This window comes from Acanthopagrus latus, chromosome 4, assembly GCF_904848185.1.
Source record: "Acanthopagrus latus isolate v.2019 chromosome 4, fAcaLat1.1, whole genome shotgun sequence".
Taxonomy (NCBI): Eukaryota; Metazoa; Chordata; class Actinopteri; order Spariformes; family Sparidae; genus Acanthopagrus; species Acanthopagrus latus.
The window spans coordinates 14,909,521-14,934,994 of NC_051042.1; the positions used below are offsets into that span (position 1 = coordinate 14,909,521).

General features: G+C 39.7%; 1 protein-coding gene across 3 annotated transcripts in view; it reads left to right on the top strand.

Annotated features, from left to right (window-relative positions):
• The first annotated feature begins 923 nt into the window (after positions 1–923).
• Positions 924–25,474, top strand: part of scml2 (Scm polycomb group protein like 2) — a 31,069-nt gene continuing 6,518 nt past the window's right edge. Inside the window, exons 1-10 of one of the 3 annotated variants that reach the window (XM_037096406.1) lie at positions 924–1,481; positions 6,911–6,998; positions 7,253–7,318; positions 8,857–8,927; positions 9,210–9,444; positions 9,761–9,849; positions 10,300–10,543; positions 24,296–24,612; positions 24,902–25,031; positions 25,138–25,344. In XM_037096406.1, the coding sequence (XP_036952301.1) occupies positions 6,977–6,998; positions 7,253–7,318; positions 8,857–8,927; positions 9,210–9,444; positions 9,761–9,849; positions 10,300–10,543; positions 24,296–24,612; positions 24,902–25,031; positions 25,138–25,344 (1,381 nt within the window). In that variant the 5' untranslated portion in view covers positions 924–1,481; positions 6,911–6,976. The remainder of the gene's footprint in view (positions 1,482–6,910; positions 6,999–7,252; positions 7,319–8,856; positions 8,928–9,209; positions 9,445–9,760; positions 9,850–10,299; positions 10,544–24,295; positions 24,613–24,901; positions 25,032–25,137; positions 25,345–25,474) is intronic. The other 2 variants (XM_037096403.1, XM_037096405.1) reach the window with 2 other exon arrangements.

The following is a 25,474-nucleotide window of genomic DNA, read 5'->3' on the forward strand; positions in this document are numbered from 1 at the left end:
GAGTCACACTCACAAAATGTGGAACATTTGGTCTGAATTGTCGCCAGAGAAAAAGTTTCTCACCTACATCTGATGCCACATTTGCTATTTGAGAGAAAAGTGTTTGGATATTTGGAGATCAAGACTTGAAAGAAAGGATTTCACATTTTGTCAGTGACAGTCTCAATGCTGGAAAACACTGAGGTCCTTCATCTGAGGACACAGATACAGTATATACAGTACGGTATCTATTTATAGATATATACATATGCATTTACTCTTTAACTGAGACAAAACTGAGTTACTTCTACTTTCCTTGAGTATTTGTACTCTTTTGTTTACAGATGAAGATGCTACAAACACAACAGTTTAACATAAAGTAACATCAACTTCACTCGTCCCTGTGAAATTAGATTTGTTATTGCTATTTTGTTGGTTTTAGACATGTGTTCGAGAAAAAAAACTGTAGGTGAAAATGAACTAGAGTTAGCATGGGTGATTTTTTTGTTTTTAATATGATGTTAAAGTACTGTTTACTTAAGTAAACTTAAGTGTATTGTACTTGATACTCCTCTAGGTCAGTAATCAATCAATTTATATGCTTTATTTATAATACAGTTTATATACTTCATATATATATATATATATATATATATATATATATATATATATATATACACACACACACACAAATCAGTCAGCAAACAGATTTTCAGAAAGAAGAGAATTATCAGAAAAATGTGGAATATCGAAATCGATAATCACTCAGGCTCATAATCAATTAACCCAAAGTATAAATACATATAAATACATTTACAGTATACTTTTACTTTTGATACTTTAGTAAAACATTTTGCCAGAAAATGACTTTTGATACTTGTGCATTTAATATCAGATATGTTAAGACTTTTACTCAACTACTATGTGACTTAGTAACATTTGGTATTCAAGTAACAGTTGGACTTTTGGGTATTAGTGTCTTTAAAAGCCGTCTTCCTCCATCATTAACAATAAATCCGTACAGTAACAATGTCCTCATGTCGTCCTCCTCAGTGTGTGTGTGGCCTGTTATCACATCTACAGTAACAGCAGTCGCCGTGTCTCCCTCCCATCAGTCTGACCTTCCTGCTCCCTCCATCTCATCCCTCGCTCTCCTCCGTCACCACAAACAGGAAACACACTTTTCGATCTTCGTTCCCACGCGACGTGCACTTTATTACCAAACCCCGACACGAGCCAACATCCAGCCGAATCCACGGACTAATTAATCATTTCCCCTCCTCTCGTCTGTCTCTGTGGGCCTTTTATCCCCCTGATTTCTTTCTTTCTTCCTTTCTTTTTTTTTTCTTTTTTCTTTTCTTTTTTTTTTTTTGTTAACCTCCAGTGGAAAAAAATATGAATTAGAGCACTGCGTGGTGGACATGCGCGGTGCTGCAGCGAATATGGCGGCTTGCATCTGATAGAAAGTGAGGAATCTCCCATCAAAATCCCCTGCTCAGACGGTGGGTACGGCTCATGTCTCATTATTACTCGGGTTTGTCTCTCGTTTGCTTTTTTTGATGGGTGGGTGGAGGGGGGTGGACTGGTGGACGGATGAGAAGACGCTCGGCTCCCCTCTCGTCCGTCCGTCCGTCCCCGCAGGGTGGTTAGACGGCGGAGCGTGTTGGCGGTGTGTGTGTGTGCGTGTGTGTGCAGCTCGGTGCAGCAGCAGCAGCAGCGACATTGAACTCTGCAGATTTCCCCCCTTTTTGCTTTCCGTTTGCTGGCTCCCCGCGGAGGATTTACTCGATCCCGCCAGCTTCCCCCTCCTCCCGCTATCACACCCCTCCGCCTCCGCCGCCGCCGCTGGAACGCGCCGTTAGCAGCGGGGTTTTTCTGTAGCCCCGCACGATGAGCCCCGTCCCGCCCACAAAATGTGACCATAAACCAAATGAAAATGCGTCACACACTTTTCCTTCAAATTAAATGACATGTTCTGCTGATTCAGCCTTTCGCCCCCCTCCGAACACACATCATGCAAATGAGAGCCAGAAATGATCTGGTGCTTCTTCTTCCTCCTCTTCCTCTTCTTAAATCAACCACACATGCAGCCTGAACCCGGAGAGGTGTGATGGGTAACCTCAGTGTGGGCGTCAAGAAGAAAAAAAAGAAGAAGAAAAAAAAACAACAACATGTGGGTGACAGACGCTCTGTGTGATCAAAGTTTGCTGGGTGTGAGATGATCGTGGAGGTGACGCCCTGCAGCCTCTCAGCAGTAATGTGATCCTCTCCATCTCCTGCCTCCCAAACTGTCCTGCCTCTCGGTGAAAGCACCAGGGCATGGCTCCTCGGTGTAGATGGTAGCTTGATCTCTTTAAAAAAAAAAAAAAAAAGAAGAAGAAGAAGAAGAAAAGGTTTATTTCCCCTCCAGTCCTGCAGAAGGATGTGCTGCAGGGTAAATACACACACTTTGTCACATTTGTCAGATGTGAGGCAGCGTCACATGGAGCTGGATCTGTCATCCACTGCCACTTTTAATCAACCTCCAAGTCGTTTGTAAAGCAGAAATGCCAACGTTGTGCTGCTTTCCTCGGTTATAAATGCTACCAGGGGCTGCAATTATCCCAATTATTGATCATTCTGTCTTTATTTGTCTCTAATATGTCTTTACAAAATCCCAGAGCCAAGTGACACATGCAGAACAGTTAAAAAAAAAAAAAAACAACTTATGATGTCCAGTCTTAAGGTGCATTATGTTGTTTTTGGGAAAGACATTTTCATCAGCACAGAAAAAATCTTCACAAACTGATTTTTAAATTTTTATTATTTGTTTGATGTCTAATCAAACAGAATAAACAATCTGTCTCTGTTTTCAGGATTGAATGAACTTAATCCACAAACTGACCTTAAATGACAACACAGTTTCATGATGTTTTACTTTGTTTAAATGTGGCGGACCCTGCCACATCTCTAGCTTCCAACAGTGTTCTGGGGACCTTTTTTATTTTCCTCTGAGAACAGCTTGTTTCTTCAGTTATGGGAAAATGAACATTTCTGAGTTTGAATTGTTACCTCATTAATATTGTAAATAATAATGATCTGAGTTTGAATTTCTTCTCCAAAACTACACAGTGCCGCTTTAAAGTCCCATAACGAATATTCACACTGGAGAGAGTACAACATATATTGATATTAAATCTATAAAGAATTTACTGATCAATAGATCAAAACAGTTGATCGACTCATGGGATGATCGGCTGATTTGCTGCTTGTCGTTGCCTAAAGTGATTTTAAACCAAATATCTTTTTGTTTTGGACAAAAGGGGCAATTTGGAGAGATCCACACAAAATAAAGTTTCTCTTGTGTTGATATTTTAATAATTGTTTGTTATTCCTTAACTGTAAATTTAGGTCAAAATGATGACTTCTGAGGATTTACTTTTTTTCTGAAAAACAAAAACAAAAAAAACAGCAACTTTCTTTTAGTCATGAGAAAGAATAATTTCATTACAAATGAAAATGTTTCTCTTTTTTTCACTTTTTATGTTTTAAACATGCGAAAGAAACCTCTGCAAAAGTTTCAGTGCTGAAACAATTAATCGATTTATAGATAATTAATCAGCAATGATCTGTTATTATTTACATCATTAATGGGGCAAAAATGCTACATTACTGGTTCCAGCTCCTCAAACACTGCTTTACTCACTTTTCTTTTACTTGTAAATGTAAAGATTTTGAGAAGCAGTTTGAAACCACCTTGATCTTGTATTTTTCTAAGAAATGTCCTTTCTGTACGAATTAATTAGTTAATTAACTGCACAAGTATTCCACTGTTTGTTGTGGAAGACACTTTTTTATTCACAGAAATGTTCCTACTGTGACATTTTGTGTGTCACATAACCTGAAAACAACTTTCAGTTCAGTTGATTTCGGTCATAATTGACAATTTTCCATCATGTACGTATGTAGAAATAAATAAGAAACATCAACAGCAACAAAAAATATACTGAATGAAAAGGTGTAGGCAGTTCATATTATACCATTTATATTAAACCAGCTTATTTTTTCAGAATCAGAATCAGAAATCCTTGAATGTCCCGCAAATGGGGGAAATTAGTTTGTCCCAGCAGCCGAATGACAGAATATTACAAATGGCAAAATCAGTAGCAAAAATAGACAATAAACTTACAAAGGTAAATAGAATAGATGTTTATACATAAAAATATGATATATGATATAGTAAACTTGTTTTTTAAAATGTTGTCCTTACCTGCTGAAGACAGATTGGAGGCAAGTTATTGTGTGCTTTAAACATCACTTGTGTAGTTTTATGATCAACTAGAACACAAAAATAACCTGTACGTGAACTGAACTGTGAAGTAACACCATGAATTCACAATATATATATATATTTTTTCATTTTAAGTTAAGTATTAAGTTTTCACATGAGAAAAAAGGGCTATCACTAACGCAGTGACAGCTCCTCCCGTCAGACAAAACTTACAACCTCCCTTGAAATGAGGTCTCAGGTCATTTTTCAGATCTTCTCACTGTTCAGGTTGCGGAACATTACACTAATCCCAGATAAGTGGCTGCCTTAGTGGAAATGGAGGGTTGTAAAAAATTAAGTGCTTCCTGGTCTGCTGGGCGTTTTTTTTGTCTGACCCTCTTGAGCGAGGCAGACAGGCCAGCACAAACACTGAACCAAGTCTGGAGCTGGAATCCTTTTCAAGTCGGCCAGCAGACGTCCCACATCCACACGTCTTAATGGCTTTTTATGGCAGCTTGGAATCTTTATGGCTCCTTCTGACTCAATGGGATTCGCTGCAGAGATAGAGGGGTCTTCAGAGGGAGGGACAGACACAATACATTGCAGATGCTCAAACGCAAGGAAGGGAGACACTATCCGGCTTCTTTTTGAGATTTAAAGCTTTTGAATTTCTGGATTTAATTTCGAATGTATCACTTTTTCGATGCTCGGCTGCCTTGGATTATTTTCTGCTTCGTTTTGATCACCATGTGCAGACTCCACAGGGAGAGTGGCTGTGCTCAGGGCTTCGGTGAACCTGGATGTTTTCAGCATAAATAGCGTGGTAACATTTTTATTTGATTATTCGTTTTCCAAGTGTCTCAGGAGTACATTTTGTGAAGCTGCTAACTCAAACCTGTTATCTAGAGAAGGTTGCGCTGTTAAATAGCAACACATCATTTGTTGGGCACTTTTTTATTGAATGCACAAGAGTGACATGTTCATGGTGTTGGTGGTGTATAATGCAAAATTTACAAGATTTGATGTTTTAACTGGAATATATTGCATCTTTAATGGTGGCTGTATTTTTGATGTGCAGAATTTCAGTAGAATGTTTTCTGAGTCGTTGTGAGTAGCAGATTTGGGATGGCAGGATTATGGTGATGCAAACAGAAACACTTTACAGACAACAACAGAGTATAACCTGAAGCAAGTTGCACTAAAACAGAATCGTAAAGTGAATTTTGAGATTATCGCGTTGTTCTTACTGAAAGCTAATGTTTGACGGACTATTTTAGGCCGTGGATGAATACACATTAATACGTTAATATTAATACACATTGATTTGATGCTCTAGTGAATATTTACTGCAGACAGATGGTTCCATGTGGGATTAACTCAAAATAATAATACACTGTGTGTATTCATTGTAACGAACATGTCACTCATTTAAACAGTGTTGATCACTGTGTCTGGCTGTGGCTCGGCACTTGTACTCTGTGAGTTACGAGTTCATTTAATTCATTTTCGGTTTGAGTTTCTTCATTGGATTTGTTGACAAGAAGAAAAATGTCACAAAACAAATATAAACCCTGTTGAACTTCACAAAAGAAGCAAGGCAGGTTTATTGTATAAGGCACCTTTCAACAACAAGGCAACTCAAAGGATTTGACATGAGATGGCAACAGCATTAAAGGACACGTTCACCCAAAAATGAAACTACTCACCTCGTGCTTGTAAGTCCACACATCATTTCTGGAGCTTCACAACAAAACAGCGTTGTAGTGTTCTCCTTAACAAGTGAAGTAGACGGGGATGTGTTTTAATAAGAAAAAAACAACTTAAAACAAAACCAAAATGGCTCCATACACCTCGTCCAGCGTACTCCAAGTCTCTGGATGTCCAGAGATCCAAAATTGATTTGAAAAAATGATGTTTTCACCCTTTTTTGAGCCAACATTTTCTCTGGAAGCTGCTAAGCTAAAAGCTGTAGGGCGAGTGCATGAGCCATTAGGTAAATGTTGTCTTATTTTTCAGAACAATGTGGGATCTCTGGGCTTCTAAAGACTTTGATTATGCCAGACAAACTGTATTGAGCCATGTCTTGTGTTTTCTTTTTTTCAAATGTTTTTGTTTTATATTTTAAAAGGAGTCCCAATCTACTTCAGTTGTTTAGGAAAATGCTGAAACTCTGTTTTGTTGTCAAGCTCCAGAAATGTTTTTTGGAATTAGAGACACCATCCGACTTTCGATGGGCCTGAAGGCGAGTAGCTACAGGGCAGCGCAACATAAGAATGAATAATCCCAAATGCACTTGAATGGCATGTAGAGAAATCTTGACTTTAGAAAAAATATCATACCTCAAGTTTACTGTGACTTTGTTCCAGATACGTTGCACATCAGAACTGAATGCTGCTTCTCTGAGTTTCGTCTTGACTCTGGGGACAGTAAGCATGCCTGTGATGAACCATTCAGTACTGACCCACAGCAGTGTTTCAAAATCAATCTCTGACACACAGGAAACCAGTTCAGTGATTGGCAATGAGTGATGTGGTCCACTTTCTTGGTCAAAGTGGACAAAAGTGGAATTCATTTTGCATGTAGGCTTAACTTGTCTTGATTTCAGCGGAGCCAGTGTGTAGTTTTACGGTGGGTCGGTGTATTCTGGATGAATGTTTCTGACTGTGTCCGTTTCCTCTCCAGTGTCCGTGTAGGTCAAAGCCTGTCCGACTTCACCTCTCTGCAGCGGCACGTTTAGCTCTGCTCATCATGGGCCGGACACCACACAGAGGTAGGCCTTCATGTGACCCTTCGTCTGCTCGCCCTGTTGTTCTTAGACTGATTCTCAAACATCTCAGTTTGATCACGAAGATCAAAACGCTCCCTGATGTTTTTTTTTTTGGTGTTTGCCACCTTGAGGATTGTTCATTTTTCCCTTGTTGCTGTCGCAGGTTCTTCTTTTGCCTTCATTTGCACAGTAATTATGGTCTGTGTATCAGTCGCTTCCAAATCCTGATGAGCAGTTCAATCATCTTTTGATTTCAGATCAAAAGGAGGAGAAGGAGAGACGAAGCAGCATCACAGCAGGCTCTGCCCTCGACAAATCTAACGGTTGGAAACTCTGATCTCGGCCTTGTTCCTCTTCATTGTTGATCCTTTCATTAGCGATCTAATCGAGAACATTTTGAGTTAATAGCTTTTTCCTCTCAGTCGTCAGTCGTCTGTGACATTAATGCTGATCTGTAACCTTTCTGGAACCTCTGGGCTTGCTAAGGAAAACACTCATAAGTTTACATGTTAAACTGTCTCCTTGGAAAGTTGTAGCAAATAATATCACCCTCATGTATTACTGTCTTGTTTCTGAACCTCCTAAACTGGGCAGATTGAGCAACTGTGGAATCCATTGTAAGGCACTGTACATGCAAGCAATTTATTAGTGTGTGCAAATTTTATCATTTATTTAATTATGTCTATCTGTGGTGAAATGCAGAGACTTTGGTAACAGAGCAAGGGACTGACCACATGAGTTGGTAGGCTACAAAAACAGAGCTAAAAGAGAGAGAACTGACAATACTGGACCTACGTTTGCCAGGAGGCCACAAACTGCAACTCTACTGCTACTGGCTACTGGATGTACGAACAGGCCGGAATTCTTCTGCTACTGTACACTTTTCAAGTAATTCATATGAGGATATCAAGGATTACCCCGATAAATTTCCCACGATCAATTTATACTGAGTGTCTATAGCGGTCTGTAGTGATATCTTTTAATATCCTATCCCTGCTGTTGACATTCTTGCCATCACGTCGTAAGGTTTTGTGAGCACTGAAAGATTCTTAGTTGTCCAGCGGGTTAAAAAGGCTTCCGGAGAAAGACTTTAATAAAATGAAAGAAGGATTATCCGTTATTAAGTTTTTTTCATTGATTTTTATGATCTAAATTGTCGTCCTTCAACGGCAGTGTAATGAACGGCTGACTGACTTTATAACAGTTGAATTAATCTTTTCTCTAATGAAGATTTCTATGTTTTCCAGCACAAAAGGGGTAATAAATATCAACAAAGATAATAATTATAGATAATTATAGGACTGGGTGTTGAACTGAATTGCCGCGATACCACTGAGATTAAATGTATCAATGAATTTTTCTCATTTGATACTACATTTTAATCCCCAGGGAGTTAATCTCAGTGTTTGCCGGGTATAGATATAATAGTGCTGGTGATTGGCTGTTTCATGCAGGAAAAACACCGGGTCACGCCCAGAGATGCCGCTCACCACGTGTATGTGTGATGTAATCTTAGTGATATCCAGCCTTGAAAAAATAAATAAACAGCATCAACAACAAACATTGGTTTTGGCAGCAGCTATCAAATGAATTGTGATTTTAAACATGGTTAATCGGTGGATGCCCCAAAATTTCACAAACCATCAAGTGGATCCCAACAATCCCTACTATCCGCTGCCCCCCAAGTGGCTAAAAAGAATAGCACTTCAAAGGTTTACTCCACCTTAAATGTTTCATGAACTATGATCAATGTTTTTCTTGAGTCAGTTTATTGTGGTATATTTTAGTACTTTTCTCTCAAACTCTCTGAACTTTGTTTCATTAACTGATAGTTTGTTTCTGTTTTTTTTTTTGTTGCCAGAACCGTTCAGCTGGGAAGACTATCTGAGAGAAACGTCCTCCATTGCTGCGTCGCCTAATTGCTTTAAACAAGTAGGTGTTCTTTATGATGCATTTTAAGGTCACATAGTATTAATTTCCCCTTTATCGTGTCGTTGTATTTTTAATGTTGTTGAATACAGTTTGCCGTGGCCGAGGATAAGCGCGGTCTTTCTGAGGTGTTTCATAGTTAGACGTCCTGTATGGAAGTGTCAGTCTGGTGACACTTGTTTTTACTCTACCCTGGAGTAAAATTTGATGGGTCACCCAATCACAAGTGTCTTTATAATACACGACGGTGACTGAAGGTGTGATTATGTGTGTGTCCCCCTGCAGTCCAGAGTGCCCCCCTCCAATGACTTTAAAGCAGGTATGAAACTGGAGGCTCGGGACCCTCGCAACTCCAACTCCGTGTGCATTGCAACGGTGATGGGCATGATGGGAACTCGTCTCCGCCTGCGTCTGGACGGTAGTGACAACACCAACGACTTCTGGAGACTGGTCGACTCGTTAGAGATCCAGCCAATAGGAACGTGTGAGAGGACCGGCGACATGCTGCAGCCACCGCTGGGTGAGTGTCTTTAAGCTGGTGGTATCTAGTTTTACATCACTTCAGTGTGTTTGTGAAGTGTTTATAGTCATGGAAAAGACTTTTGCATGTCTGACCGTCCTATGAGAGCGATCACTCCTGTGGTTCCTCTGAAGTTACTTTCACTTTTCCTCTGTTAAAAGGATTTTTTTTGGGGCTGGGGGGTGAGTGGGTTTCCTCACTCAAATCGAGGGTCAAAGGACAGATTGTAAAACCGCCTGAGGCCACGTGATTTGTGATCTTTAGCCATATAAATTTAACTGACTTGAACTTGAATTGACTTTAATCTTGTGTTCAGGTTTCAGAATGAATGCCTCATCGTGGCCCATGTTCCTCCTGCGGACCCTGAGTGGGGCAGAGATGGCCCCTGCTTCTGCTTTCAAAAAGGTAGTGCTGACAACAGGAAGAAGCTACTGGAGGCCAGCTCTGATGTGTGTGTGTGTGTGTGTGTGTGTGTGTGTGTATATAAATTGCCTAAATTGTGTCTGTTCACAAGCTGCAGTGATCACTTTTCTCTTGGTTTCATCCAGAGTGAAACAATAACAGAGACTCTCTTTCTAGTTAAAGCCATGAAAACGAGGTGTCCAAATCATTTCCCAGTCAGTGTTAAGGAAACTTTGAGCTCTGATTCTTGCCTTTAAATGAATAAGACATGAACAAACATCGAAATCAACTCACATTTGTTGCCTATATAAAACTTGATTTAAAAGAATTGTTATTCAATGCAGCCATTTGTGCAATAAACATCAGAAACACAAGGGGGAGCCACTCCATTTTTCATATACACTGGATAGACATTAATTTGCTTGTTTTATGTGTGTGTGTGTGTGTGTTTAGGAACCTGTCAGCCCTGCTAAAAACTACTTCCAGCCTGGTATGAAGCTGGAGGCGGTGGACAGAAAGAACCCCTACCTGATTTGCCCTGCCACGGTGGGAGAGGTCAGAGGTCAGGAGATTTTCGTCATGTTTGACGGCTGGCGAGGCGCCTTCGACTACTGGTGCTCCTTCGACTCCAGAGACATCTTCCCCGTCGGCTGGTGCGCCCTGACAAAACACAGCTTACAGCCACCAGGAAACTTCTGTAAGTGCTGCTTCGATTACTAAATGATTTCTTCCAGTAGAGCGAGCTGGGCACTGTAAATTCAAGTTGTTGTAAACTTTTAACCCATGTTTGTAGGTTTTCTTGTCTTAATGGTGGTAATGCACATTTCTCCAAACCACGGGTATATGTAGAAACATAAGAAATTATTATGTTGCATTTTTATTGTTGTCCATGCTGTGTGTATGCTCTGGTTAAGTTTAGGCACAGGAATCCTCGATTAGGGTTTGGAAATGATGATGTTTTCTTAGATTACTGGTTTTTGTTGCCACCAAGACTGCTGGCTGCAGATGATCTCGCCTCTTGTCAGAAATATGTTCAATATATTTTCTGTCGGCATAAAGAGGTCCCCGTCATAGGAAATCTATTTTTTTGTTGCCAAAAACACAGATAGAAAATATCCTGACATCTCCTTAAAAATATCCAGTACAGTCACACATGTAAAAAATCACTGGCTTAAATATGTAACACAAATTTGAGTGATGTGAAGACAGATTTTGAAGAAAAGTCAATATGGTACATATTACCAGTGGCTTACATAAAGGTAAACTGCCAACATTGTGTCCCGTGCCTTAATATATCATGATGCGTAGCACTAAGGGACATTATTGCTCAAGCACTCATTGGTGGAGACAGGGCTTCATATGGGATTCAGGTTGTTTGATCCCACTGATAACTTTAACAGTCCAAAGATGCCCGTGGTGTTCAGCTCATAGCTATTGTTTGAATAAGTGGACGGGTGTTGAATCTCAGATCTTTGAAATGCAATATCCAATACTCACCACTAGAAAGCAGCAGATCACCACATATTGTGATGTATCTGCCTCATCGTTGCAGGCTGCCAACGGAGTTGTGGCAACTGTCACAAACTACTCAGCACAGTTGTAAAGTTGTCCTAAAAGTGAAACAATTTATAACAAGCAGATGAAAACCTTTACTGTTCTGCGCATTATCATCCCTGATAGGCTGCTGGGTGTCATGTGTCTGCCAGCCGTAGCCTGGAGCCATTATCAGCACAGAGAGGCCTTGTTGTTCAGAGCCTCTTCAATCTGTCTGGATCCCTCTGAGATCACAATGTGTCTCAGGCAGTTGATAGGAATTTGCTTTGTTGCTGCCACGACACTGATCTGCGGCTGTGAGCAGTGGTGGAAGAAGCAATGAAGTAAAAGTGGTTATTTCACTGTTAACAACAAATTAAGCGCTTTATAAACCATTTATTTAGCTATCGTGAAGGTCAGATGCATCCAAATAATGTTTATAGATGAACTGCACAGTATGAATTAACCATTTTCCAAGTGTTATAGACATCAGTTGCAGCTTTACCATTATTAACGATTGCTTAACAAATGGTGTATAAAGCTTTTTATTGTTCAAATGAAATAACTATTTATAGAAGATTAATTGTTGCGGCTGTTATAACAATAGTGTAACGATACTGACACACAAATACCAAATGCAGAATTACTCATTATGGCCCCTGTCAGAAGTACATATATTGTATATATTGTTGGTTCACAATCAACATCAACATTAATGTTAAAGCTAATTAGCAACTAATTTTAAGCTATTTATATATTGCTGGATCTAGAGGAATACATCCGAATTTATGAACAAAATGAACAATATTTTGGTATTAACAAATAAAGCCATTATTAGTTTGTATAATTAAAAAATAAAAACTGTAGCTTTTTAATAAATGCAGTGGACTAAAACTATTTCCCCTCAACATGTAGTGAAGTAGAAGTATAAAGTATTATAAAATGGACATGTTGAAGTTCAAATTTCTCAACATTGTACTGAGTACAGTCATTTTTTTTTTTTCACTTTTTGTTTGTTTTACCATTTCTTGATGATGGTCATTATAGAGTGTTGCAAATAACTGTTCTGGGTTTCTATTGGATAAAGTAATTTCTTATTAATTATGAAGTAGTTGTCAAAGTAATTATGTAGTATTGTGGAATAATGTGTGAATGTGTGGTGTGAGTTGGCCGGTGAAGTGTTGGTTCCATTATTCTAATAATAGGAAAAAATACTTGAACACAGTAGTCTGGCACTTTGTGCCATAATTATGTTGTGATTATTTCATTGAGTGCTGAGTAGAAACATTGTGGAAGATACAGAGCTATAGTCTTTACCTTAGACTTTATTCACTGCTGGTTTTCACATAAATTTCCTAAAACAAGAAGCGATTTGGAGGAAGCAGCTCGGTCCGTGGCTCCTCTGTTCGTGGTTTTACTCTCCTCTCTATGTTCAGTTCTCTTCTTTGTTGGTGGGTTGTGACCTGCAGCGCTGACCTCCTCATTGACTCTGCAGTGTTCCCTGAAGATTCAGCTTGAATAGATTCCAGTTTCTGATTTTTATCTCATATATTAATCCACTACTTTACTTGACCACAGGCAGTTTTTTAATGTGATTGTTTGGCTGTTTTTGGCTCCATTGTGCATTTTTTTAAAGAGGTGACAAAGCAGCTTCACAACTAAAGCTAGAACAATCACTGATTTTCCAAAGAGATACAGATTTTACCGTCAAGTATGGTCATAAATAAGACGTTTGACGTTATTATCCTCTGTATAGTGTTGTGTTTGCACATAACACCTGCTTTAAACTGTCTTTAAACTCAGTCTTTTCTGGTGCAACCTGGATTTGTCCTGTTTTGCATCCAAAAGGAGTTTTCTTTTAAGAAGTTAAACATGAAAGATGAAATATGCTCAAGTAAAATTTGGTTTTAATTGTTTATTTGGAGGAAAATAGATGGATGTTTGATTATTGAATAATATATTTGAGTGTAGCTTAATGTGGCTGGACAGGAAAGAAGTCCGTCTGGAGGACACACACAATAAGTAAAAATAATGGCACCTAATTAATTTCTCCCATCTTTTTTTCCCCCTGTTAAAAGAGGACAGAGGATCCGTTCACTGAACAGATTGTAAAGCCCACTGAGGCAATGCGGTTGTGATTTTAGGCCATATAATTGAAACTGATTTCATCTGATTAATAACTGTTATTATTACAAGTGAAACTATTTCAAACCTGCTGTGTCCTTAAACAATTTGACATGAATTTGAGAATAATTCAAAAGCAGATTTAATTCGTTCAGACAAATGAACCATTTAAAGAAAATCTGTGATGTTTGCTATATTTATTTGATTTTTATATTTAAATGACCAATTTGAAATGCTGAAATAAAAATGGATCAGATATGTCTTTATTTACACTACCATACCATATCACACACTATTCATTGTTATAGCCTATGTATCACATTCACACTCTATTTTTTCAAAGTGGGGCTGGCAACATGATTGTCATGGCCTAAAGAATTCACAGTAATGATTTTATCACACTAATATGTGTACACAATAATAATAATAATAATAATAATAATAATAATAATAATAATAATAATAATAATAATAATAATATGGTGATGATGATGATAATAATAATGCTATCAGTCAAATTCATCTTTTGTGCCTCTCTTTCTGCAAATGAATGAGAATCAAAATATGAATGTGTATGTGTCTTTAAATATCATGATCATCGTCCTTATCCCTGTATCGTGACACCCCTATGTCTGAGAAACATTCAAAACAAAAACTGGAACTAACACATGTAATTATTTGTAAGTATTTCCTTTCTTGACCAAATTTGGAAACATTGATATTGTATTTATTTCACTGATCTTTAAGCTGCATTGAAGTCGGAAACTTCTTTTACAAGGGTGACAAAACAATAAAACGGACAACAGGAAAAAGCAACACTAAAAACAAAAAACCATGATGAAGCTCGATAAGAGAATTCAAAGTTAAAGTGAAATTTCCAGCAGAACCTCATGTCATAAAGGACATAATGGTTCAGTGTACATGTTTCCATGCAGCATTTCAGGTCATGTTGAATGCATTTGTTTTAATTTTTCCATTTATAAATATGATAAATAATTTACGGGAGTTTCTATTGCTTTTTTCTGTCAGAAAGAGGCTAAATCCTTGTGAGATGACTAATTTAAAGATATTTCTCAGTTCTTTTCTAACCTTTCAAAAATGTGTTAATAGTGTAAATTTGTCTGTGGCCCCTTCAGATAACACAAACATTACCCCACTTCCTCCTGTGTGTTTTTACACACTCCTAATTTTCCCATGCAGGACTCCTGAACCTCAACAAAAAATCCCACGTATGTAACCCTGTAAATCAGAGCTTTGGTTGAACTATTAATTATCAATCAGGATGTAATTATATGGTAATTACGCTCGGCAGTTACAGGATGTGATTTTCACTTACGCCAGAGTTTTATGTTCAAGGTTTAGCTGTTTAGTTTCTTTGGCAGATGTTTAGACATTCGTCATCCATCAAAATCCCTTTGACGAATGTTTCTGCAGAGAGTCTGTTGATTCTGAAGTTGGGGTTTCAGCAGGTGTGATAGATATCAATCATCATCATTTCCTCCCTTCACCCTGTTGTTGGTACCCACTGGTCAGGAAACATATGGTTTTGAATAACCCAGACCTACACCCTCCTTGATTAATGTGTGTGTGTGTGTGTGTGTGTGTGTGTGTGTGTGTGTGTGTGTGTGTGTGTGTGTGTGTGTGTGTGCACGCGCGTTATGTTGGGTTCCCTCCACTTTATTGATGGATGACAGCACTTACCTGACTGTTGGAGCATGTTCCCCATCCTCAGGCAATGAGGCAGTCCGGTCTGCAGCCTCCACTCAGTGTTTATGTGTGGATACAGTAGAGAGGCGGTAATACCTCCTTCAGACTCTGCTGCTGTCATGGTATCAGGCTCTGCGCTACACCTTTATCATGGCATCATCATTTGCTGTGCAAGCAATCAAATCTTTAACTATGTGAACTTTGTTTTTTGGGTCTTTTTTGACAAAAAGAACAATTCCTCTTGAGATATTATGATATTGGAACATGGTGACACCACTAGATTTAGGTAGTTACAAATTAAGATTTTTTAATTTTTTTTTTTATTTTACAGACAAGCATATGAAAGCCATCTAAAATATGATCTTAAAGTCAAACTACCCAATAAATTCAGCTGAAACGATCAGTCCATTAATCCCTTTGGTAAAATATGTGCTACAACATTTCATGGTTCCAGCTTCACATATGTGAAGATCTGCTGCATTTACTTTTTGATTGTCTCAACAATTTAAATGTATGTTTTAATGGATTAACAATCACGGTGTCTGCTAACAATAACCTTTGGGTCGGAAGCCCCTGCATCCCGCATTAGCTGACAGTTCATTGTCTTTTTTCGTGATTTTATTTAAAGTGTATGAATCTCATTAATCTAAAATGCACGTTTGATGTTTTAGTATCTCATTAATAACAGGAATTTAACAAACGATAGGATAGGTTGGAGACGGTTGTGCCACAAACTAAAGACACTGGGAGCTTGAGTTTACCCCAAACTAGCAGTTAGTCTGAGATGCCGCTGTTGGGTAGATATGAAGAACACTTACCAATCAACACACTGCAATCAGCACCACAGAAACATCAGTCGGACCAGCATGTATGTCTTTAAACGTTACAGTTATGGCTGAAAATGACAACGGATGTAAACAGCGCAATATGGGCTAAAACCGTCATGCACTGTTCTTTCATTACATTAACATTACCTAAGTTACCTTTTTTAATGCAGGACAAGGCAGGAGGGTATTTTTAAAGTTTGGCACTTGAACCACTTCCTCCATCACTGGTGGTGGAGGCACATCTTTGCTCTTAGACTAGTCTCAAGACTTAAGCTCCACCTACAATAGTCCAGAACCAAAAAGCTTTATTTGACAGATGAATCTATGTGAAACCTGACTATTAGTAAGACCCAGGCTGGAAACAATAAGGATAATGCAAATCACCAGACAGCAAATGTTTGTATGCGGGTAAGTGAATAAGAAGCGCTTGGTGGAGGTGATAATGAGCTGGTAATTAGCTATGCATGTTAGATTAGGTGTGAGAGACTCTGTAATTATTAAAACATTTCAAATTTATAATTAGCTTTCATCTAAGAGGACGCCAAGATTTGGTGTCTAATTGTTTTCCTTTTTTATAAAGCAAGCTTTCATCATCGTGCATTTTTTTTTCATCTTTGGTGATAAGTCTTTTGTCTTTGCTATTTGGTATTGAATTGGGTCAGAGTGCAGAGAAGTGCATTCTGAATAATGCATGAAGAAAACATGTCTGTACTTTTGCCGATATGGAGACATTGTTATGGCTATAAATGCCAAAATAATATTACTTTTCATTATCTTGTGCTCTGAAGGAAAACTGATTTTTACTGTTCTATATACGCAAGCTGCCATGCATTTTGACTCAGTTTTACAAAGATATTAGTATGTAATAATACAAAAAATGTCTCTATGTTTGCTTTCTTTAAAAGAAAAAAAAAATCAGCGCGATACATCTATTACTGCATTTTATTTTGAAATCATCAACCATCATTGTGAGTAGGCACCCATAAACTAAATAAATCAACTTCCCAGTGAGCGCCCTGATAAGAATAGACCTGAAGATACATTATAAATGCAAGACTAGTGTCAAGTAATTATATGTGTGTCTATAAGCCAGGGCTGTTCAATTATAATTTTAACTGGGCCAGATTGTTTGCATTTCAGCATAAACAGATGCAAATGAATGGTGTAAAAAATAGCAATCAGAATCAGAAATAAATTATTGATCCCTGATGGGAAATATGTTATAGTAGCTCCTTCTCGAGTGGAAATATCACACCATAGAGAGATTTGGATAAAAAAATAAATAGATAAATGTAAAAAAATTGTGTTATGTTATTATTTTTTGTTTTTTCACATTTAAGCGATGTGACAACATGATATGTATTATATTTATAAATGGAGTTGCTACTAGAAATAGAGATGTAAGATATGCGCCAGGTAGCATACTGTACCCACAGTGTAGATGATATTGACTGATTTTTACAGAATATAATAGTTGACAGCAGTTAACAATATTGAGTTAATAATTGCTACAGATCGGAGGAATAGAGGATGACTCAACATGATTTTGCACAGAAAAACTGAACAACACACAGACAGTTGTTAGACAGTTACTTATTACCTGTTAAAAAAGATGTAGTCAGAAACATGTTGAGTATCATAATATTAAGGTAATGTTACCTGATTACTTCCCATTAGCTTGATAGCAAACATATGCACATAAATACAAGAGAAAAGAAACATATCAATAAGATGGCTTTTATTAACTCTTGATAATGTTAAAGGTTAAAATTGTAATCCTGTGAGTAATCCTGTTTTTTTACTGAATGTGTCTGTGACTCAAATGGAAAACAGTTACCTTTTTTCCTTGTGTCCTAATTTGTAATATGTATACCGTTACTCCCCAGGCCTGGTTGTTGTTGGTATATGATGACTTTTATGTACTTCACATCTATAAGCGTATGTGTGAGACATATACGTTACATATTCACTATGTGCTGCTTATATATTTTGTCATATATCGGATTTATGTTTGCTGAGCCAATTAGAGGTTGCTTCAGGCCGAGTCGCGTCCCACAGGCCGCCGATAGGCCTACTGTAAGCCATATCTCATCCATTCATACAGTTACTTTGGTTCTGCCACATCGGTGCTCCAGTTTGTCCTTCAGCAGATTAAGACGTCTCCAGCTGAAAGGGGGACTTTTCCCATGCTGGCTTCCTCTGACTTCTCTGTACCGCATTGTTCCGGAACCGGGGTGATATCCGACTGTGTGACTGTTTCCTGATGCTGGACCTGGCCATCTTTCACCAGGGAATGTCTGAATGGTCTAGGGTTACACTGGGGGGGTGGGGGGGACGCCTCCTTCTGAGCTTTGAGAGTCTTTGTGTGTGTGTGTCGAGGGAAAGCTTGCTTATGTGCGCATCAACTCCAGGAGTTCGCCCCTTGTCGCCCATTTCAATCAGGACTCTTCTGATCCATTTTAACCTTTTACCCCCATCTCCCCATCCCCCAACCACTCTTAGAGCCCCGACGTTAACCCCTCTCCCCCCGTCAGCTCCCCCTCCCCCAGGGGCACGCTGAGAAGCAGGTGACTGATGTAGACTGTCGATATGGCCTACAGATAACATGAATAAAGGGCTCAACTCTCTCCCCTCCCACCCACTCTGCCTTCCCTCACTCTACCCCTCCCCTGTCCCTATGCAAATCTAAACACCCTCCTCCTCCTTCTCCTCCTCCTCCTCTGCCCCCCCAAATCCTCCCCCTGCTCATTCATTGGGAGGGAAGCTTTGCAGCTTTAACCAGCAGCAGCAGCAGCAGCAGCGTGGGCTTTGTTGTGGACTACAGCCGGGGAGAAAAGAGACGAGAGAGACAGACAGAGACAACCGAGGAAGCAGCTGATAGAGGGGCAGAAAACAGAAAGAATAGATGAGGAGAGGATTTTAAAGGAAGTCAGGAAGAGGAAAACAGTAGACAGAGAAGTAAACAAATTAAATAGAGTTGCAGAGAGAGAGAACCAGGAAGGGACTGAACCGGGTGACCGACATCAGTACTACTACTATCTCCACCACAGCGATTACCACCACTGCTTCTACTACAAAAGCCACAATCGTAAAAGTGAAGTTCTGCTTTTTTCCTTTGGTGGGGATTTCCTGGTGAGTTAGGCGTGTTTATCAATTCTCGTTTCTTTTTGTTCTTTGTTTCCAAAAAAGAAAGAGAAAACTTCTCAGCTCGTGTTGCCACTATTTATTTGTCAGAAGATTGTGCTTTGGGTAAAGTTTGTCTGTTTATACCTAGCAGATGCAACACATGTAAGTGAACAGCAGGCACAATGGCATGTTCCATTTCTGTGAAAGTATGCATGTTTCTTTTTTTATAATAGGAAAGATACTTTCCCACTGAAACTTCCCTAAAATGTAACAAATCCAGATCAATGAATACTGCACACGTTCAAGCTATTTCAGTCAATGAACCAGGAAGTGGTTGTCGGTGTCTGGGAAGTTATTGTTTGTTTGGACTTGAGTATATGTCCCTGCTAAGATTGTTTACTAAAAAGCTCATGTCGCCTTCATTTATTGTTTTTAGTTAAAAAAAAAAAAAGGGAAGCGAAGGCTGAATCTGCCGCTCACATGAAAGTCAGCGCAGCCTCCCACTCGGGTGTAAATGATTAAAGCTGCTGTTTTCACACTCTTTTCTTTGTTTAACTTTAACACTTTTGAAAAGACCTGCACTGATTCAGATTCAGTGTAAATTGAGAGTAGAGGCCGTCGCTGTAGTCAGAAAGCTGTAGCCTCAAAGTTAGCAGATTTAACAGTATTGCTGGCTGCAATTAAGTTTGGAGCTCCATGTGTTTTTGATCATGTGTATTTGTGTGTGTGTGTGTGTGTGTGTGTGTGTGTGTGTGTGTGTGTGTGTGTGTGTTTGTGTGGAGCATCAGGAATTAGTTTGCAGAGCACTCGGGAATGGATTAGTGGGTATCAGATATTTTCAGTCCACTGATGTTACGCACCCGTCTTTGTGATTGGGCGAACATCCACACAAGTCACAGTAGAACAATGGTGATATTGCAGAAGACTTGTTGTTGTGTTTGTGCCGCAGGGCTATTTAAGTTACTTCCCCTTGCTGCTATCTGCACACACACCTGAATCTGCAATTCACCAGCTTCCTTCTTCGGATTCGCTCAAAAGATCAGCCCATGTATGTGTGTGTGTGTGTGTGAGAGTGTGTGTGTGTGAGTGTGAGTGAGTGAATGGACTATTTTTGCTGTAAGGGTGCTCTGGATGTGTGTGTGGGTTAGTGTGTGTGTGTGTAATTAGATGAGAGGCAACTCTGTGGAGCCCCTCCCCCCACCCCCCCCCAGACAGCAGACACACTTCTCAGCGACCCCGTTCACATGCGTGCACGTACACTCGCATACACACACGTTTCCTCGGGCTGTGGCTCACACAGGTCAGCGGGTCGAGTTGGAATTATATAGTCATGATCAGGACCATATGCTTCTGCTTTGCATGTCGGAGATGCTTTGCTCACATTTAAACAAAAAAAACAAAAAAATGCTTCTGAGGAGTCAATTTTGGTTCTGATTTTTTGTTGATAAAAATGATTTAGATCTGGAGTTACAGAATATTATACACTCGCTTACCTAAATGGTTTTAGCATGTTTTAGCCAATAAATCACACTGTTTGTATCTAACCATTGTGCAAACCATCCTGCTTTAGACATTTTAATGCATCCTTTCATCCTAGGCAGCCATTGATTACTACTGATTTTTGTACAGTACAGAAGGAAATCATTGGCTACAAAAATCTACAACTTCATAGCATGTACAGTAGAGCTGATGATATAGATGCTTTATGGATCAATCAGAAACTACCTCAAGTGATTGTATACATCTTATTTTGAACAAAAATACTAGACATTTCGCCGGGAGCGCTGGAATTGCTAGCTTTCACTGTTCCGCCATTGCCAGTTTAGGTACCAGAACAGGAGGATCCTGGTCTCTGTGTGTCTTATAGAGTTGTGCTGGTTGAATAAAGTAGGCAAGGAAACCAGAAAATGTCCTCTTATGTTCTCTTCATGCAGGAGGAGGGACATGGGTTACTGACCAAACACTCTATTGTTGCAATGTAGAGCATTTTTGACACTTACTTTGATAAATAATTGCTTGCAGGAAATGAATGGACAAGCATTTAGAGTTAATAAAAATTGTTTATGTCTTTTTTTCTCGCAAAAATATCAGACGTTTTCTTGTCCCAGCTTCCTTAATGTGAAAATGTATTTCAGTGTTTTCTATCTTTTTAATTGAACAGTTTTGTTTTTTTGATTGTAGCTCAGAAAAAAAATAAACATTTGGTGTTGTGAAACCTGAAACCAGTTTCCACGTTTCATTGGCCGAACAAATGACTGACAAAATAATAGGCATGTTTTAGTAACGGCACATAAATGATACATTTGGCCAGCTTAAATGTAAAATTTCTGATTATACGAATGTATGATACTCAGTCAAGGAGCTAAATTTCCAGCCAAATGTACTCGGTCTGGTATTTTCACCTGTTAAAAAAGAATTGTTAGGGTGAGTTTCTGACATTGTTCCAACTGACGGGATTTTAATTTTGAGGTGAAGGAGTTTCCATAGATACCAGATATGGCAGGCTATATTTTGTTGAAACAGTGAAGTGTAGTAATGATTCTCAGGCATGTTAAAAGCACGCAGTCTTGGGGTTGAATATTTCAACAAGAGCTAATGCAGAATATGTACGATCCTGTCAGACGATGTGGAGTGAAATGCATTTATAAGCAGATTTTCTTTGGAAGTTGTAGTTAAAATGCAGAGGTGATTAGTCTTCCTTTTTTTCTTTCAAAATAAATTTGATGATAAACTAATATACGGTAGAATGTGACATTAATCACCAGTGTGGAAACGGTGTGTGCTGCTTCGGTGGCTGTCACATAAAGTGAATGGATTAGATTTTTCAGGGAGGGATCAGAGAAAGCGCCCAAACTCACGTTTCCTACGGTGAATTAAAACCCGCTGATACTGATTGGTACCCTGCAAACAAATTCTGATCTGCCTTTGTAGGGCTTATGGCTCAGAGCTCAGAGTGAACCAGTGTGCCACTGTGCGAGCAGGTTGGTATCGCTGCTCCTCTGAGAGCACGCTTTGTGTGACCACTCCTGGTGAGCGAGAGAGCGCCCTCGCCCTCTGAAACAAGACACGGCTCTATTCTACGCCCACTTTCACTCATTTCCCAATTAAGCAGCTTTCAGGGTGCCCCTGCTGGCCCCTCAGAGAAAACAGTAAACCTTCCATAGTCTTTCCATATCGCTGCAGTCAAGGAGGCTCTAATGAAAGCCCCGGCCTCTTGAGAGCTTCCACATGCACTCTGAGGCCCCCGCTCTCACCAGGCAGTGCGTTTGTATTGAAATAGGAGATGGTTATCTTTCTTTCTCTCTACTTTTTGCTCTCTGTCTTCCACACACCCACCATGATGATTGCGTGATCATATCACAGAGTCACGCTCGCAGCTATTCAAGACAGGAAGGGGTGATGGTGCCACTGTTTAAACAATAGGTAATTGAATGACAGTTGACAATTTTAACACCTAAGCTGATTAGCATTTTCTAATAATGATTCTTTCCCGAACAAATGCTTTTAGTTGGAGGGCATCTGTGATCCATAGAGTGCCTTCATGCAGGGGCAAGATGTTTTTCAAGTTTTTTGAGATGGTAGCTTTTCTTTTATTTGGAATGTGGACAGTGCTAGGCAATAAGGAAAGAGGAGCGGTGGCACTTGAACCTGAACCAGTAAGATTACACAATCAAGCTCCTAAAACCCCTAAAACACCTGATTTAACAGGGTTGTACTGTATAGAGTCTGACTCTATATATCATCCAGGTTGATCATATCTGAAGATTATCAGTCGCTGCAACTGTTTCTGCAGACACTGACAGCTACATTTTATAAGTGGAGCACCCATGCGACGTCAAACATGGCCCCCATTGCTTTTTGAAATTTAAACACAACAGTTCAAACTTTTTGCTATTAAGTGATGGTTTTTAAAATATCTGGTTTAAGGGGTGCTGCAGCCTCCATTTAAAAAGTAGTGGAAATTACTTTGGCTTAAAGCTCTAATTCACTTGGTGACTTTCCTTTCCTTTCCTTTCCTTTCCTTTCCTTTCCTTTCCTTTCCTTTCCTTTCTTTTCCTTTCCTTTCCTTTCCTTTCCTTTCCTTCAGCACCTTGTTGTTTCTGTAAATTGTCTTTTTAGTACAAAATATGTATCAGTGCTACAGCTAATATGTCAGATGCATGTCAGTTTTAGTGGTGTAGCTACATTTTATGCTGGTGCACCTAAAATGTTCAGTAAGGAGCACCAGTGCTAGCAGTGCAGCTCTGCGGAAACAATGAACATTAAAAAAAAGAATATAGGAAGTTTTAAAATCTGATAATTTCCCCTACTAAATTTACCGAATGTTGCCATTGAAAATCGACATGAAGATCCCTTTAAATGGATTTTGTCAACCATAGCATCCATTTAAAACACACTCAGGTGTCTGAATGTATGAATAGGCTAAAGCAGTGTTTGCTTAAAGGAGACCTATTGTGCTTTTTGGTTTGTTTTCTTTGCTTTAACAGAACTGGACAGTCTGAGAAAACTGATGTGTTTTTTGTAAAAAAAAAAAAAAAAAAAAAGCTGGTATATATTTATTAGATTTTTGTAGACTCCCTGTTGACATCAGCCTCAAGAATCCAATATCTACTGCTGTATGTGGAAAAGACTCTAAATCCTATCACCATAATCAAAATGTAGACCTATTGCTGGAAGCAGAAGGTTTGAGGGCTCGTCTAGCAGGCATGTCTCTGGGGGATCGTGACTTTTGACTCTGATTTCAGCAGAGGGAGGGGCTTAATACAAAGGACCTGCCACTCTCAGGAGACTCTGGGAAATCAAAACAAACCTCCTCTGAAGGACCACACAGTTATTCACTTTCCTCCGTTTTTTGTCTGCCTCGCCAGATTTACTCTTTATTTCTCAGACAACTGTGCGTTGGACTATGAAACCCTGCCTCATCTCTCGGCACATGTCTTTGTTTGAGACCTGTGTGTGTGGACAGAGGGCCAATCTAATTGAGATCCTTAATATGTATGCATGCTTGCGGGTTTACAATTATGCACCTTAAAACAAGCAACCTACTTCTAATGTCTGAATGAATGTTGTATTATTGTAGAACATGGCTAACAGTACATTTTTTTCTCCTTACCTTATCACATTTTTTGCAGTTACCCTTCCCGGTGCCCTCCTCGCCCCTGTTTCTTCTACTTCAGCCTCCCTCACCACACGTCGCTCCTCTTCCAACTCCTCCTCCTCCATGCAGACCTCTTACCGACTGCCCAACCCCTTGCCACCCCTCCCCGTGCGCAAGGGTGTCCGAGGTCGACGTCCCAAATCCCAGACGATCGCCTTATTGAAGGCAGCGGCCGAAGCTGCGGCGGCAGCGGCGGTAAATGGGGCGTCGCAGAGCCCTGCCAGAACTGTCTCTGAGGCTCAGCTGGCCCCCAGACCACACAAGAAGAGAGGGCCCAAGCCTAAGAACAAGGTGAGATGTCACAAGAGTTGTAATCTGTTACGCGGCGGTCCACTGCCTCTGTCTGTTTTAGGTGTTATGGCAGAAATGATTTTGATAAAGAGGAGCAGGGTCAGAGGTGGGGAGGGAGAACAGGCTTGTTTTTGAAAGCTGCTGTATGTGCTGCAGAGATCTTCACATGTAGCAGTGAAAGAGTTAAAGCGGGCTTTTTATAAATCACAACTAGCATCCTTTTGTTGGTTACAGACAGTTAATGAAATGAAATGAAAAGAGACGGTTTGTTTGGTTTTTTGAACTCCAGAAGAAGCCTCGGGTGGTGCAGTCCCTCGGGGCGACATCAGTTACAGCTCCGCCTCCAGAGGCCCGACTGAGCTCGAGCCACGTCTCAGCAGACAACAACCATAGCAACGGCTCGAATGTCGTTTGCACAGGTAAACTGGATAAACTGGATAACAACAGCGACTGACGCCTGCTTATGCACTTCAGTATACGCATTTGGTTTTTCGGGTCTTTAATCGATTCTTTGTGTCATTCCAGTCTGCGTCTATGTGAACAAGCACGGGGACTATGGCCCGCATCTTGACCGCAAACTGGTGCAGCAGCTCCCGGACCACTTTGGTCCCGCTCCAGTAAATGCAGTGCTTCAGCAGGCAGTTCAGGCCTGCGTGGACTGTACGTACCAGCCCTCTGTGCTGCTGTCCTTCCTACAGAGCCAGTCCCACACAGGAGGAGAGGTCATCAGAGGTAAAAGGCTGTGCACACCACAGAATATTCCTCAAGTTGATGCCTTTAAATTGCGTCTTTTGTCTGACTGACAGTAAAATCTGCTTATTGTTAATATTAAACGATAACAAAACAGATAAGAGAAGAAATT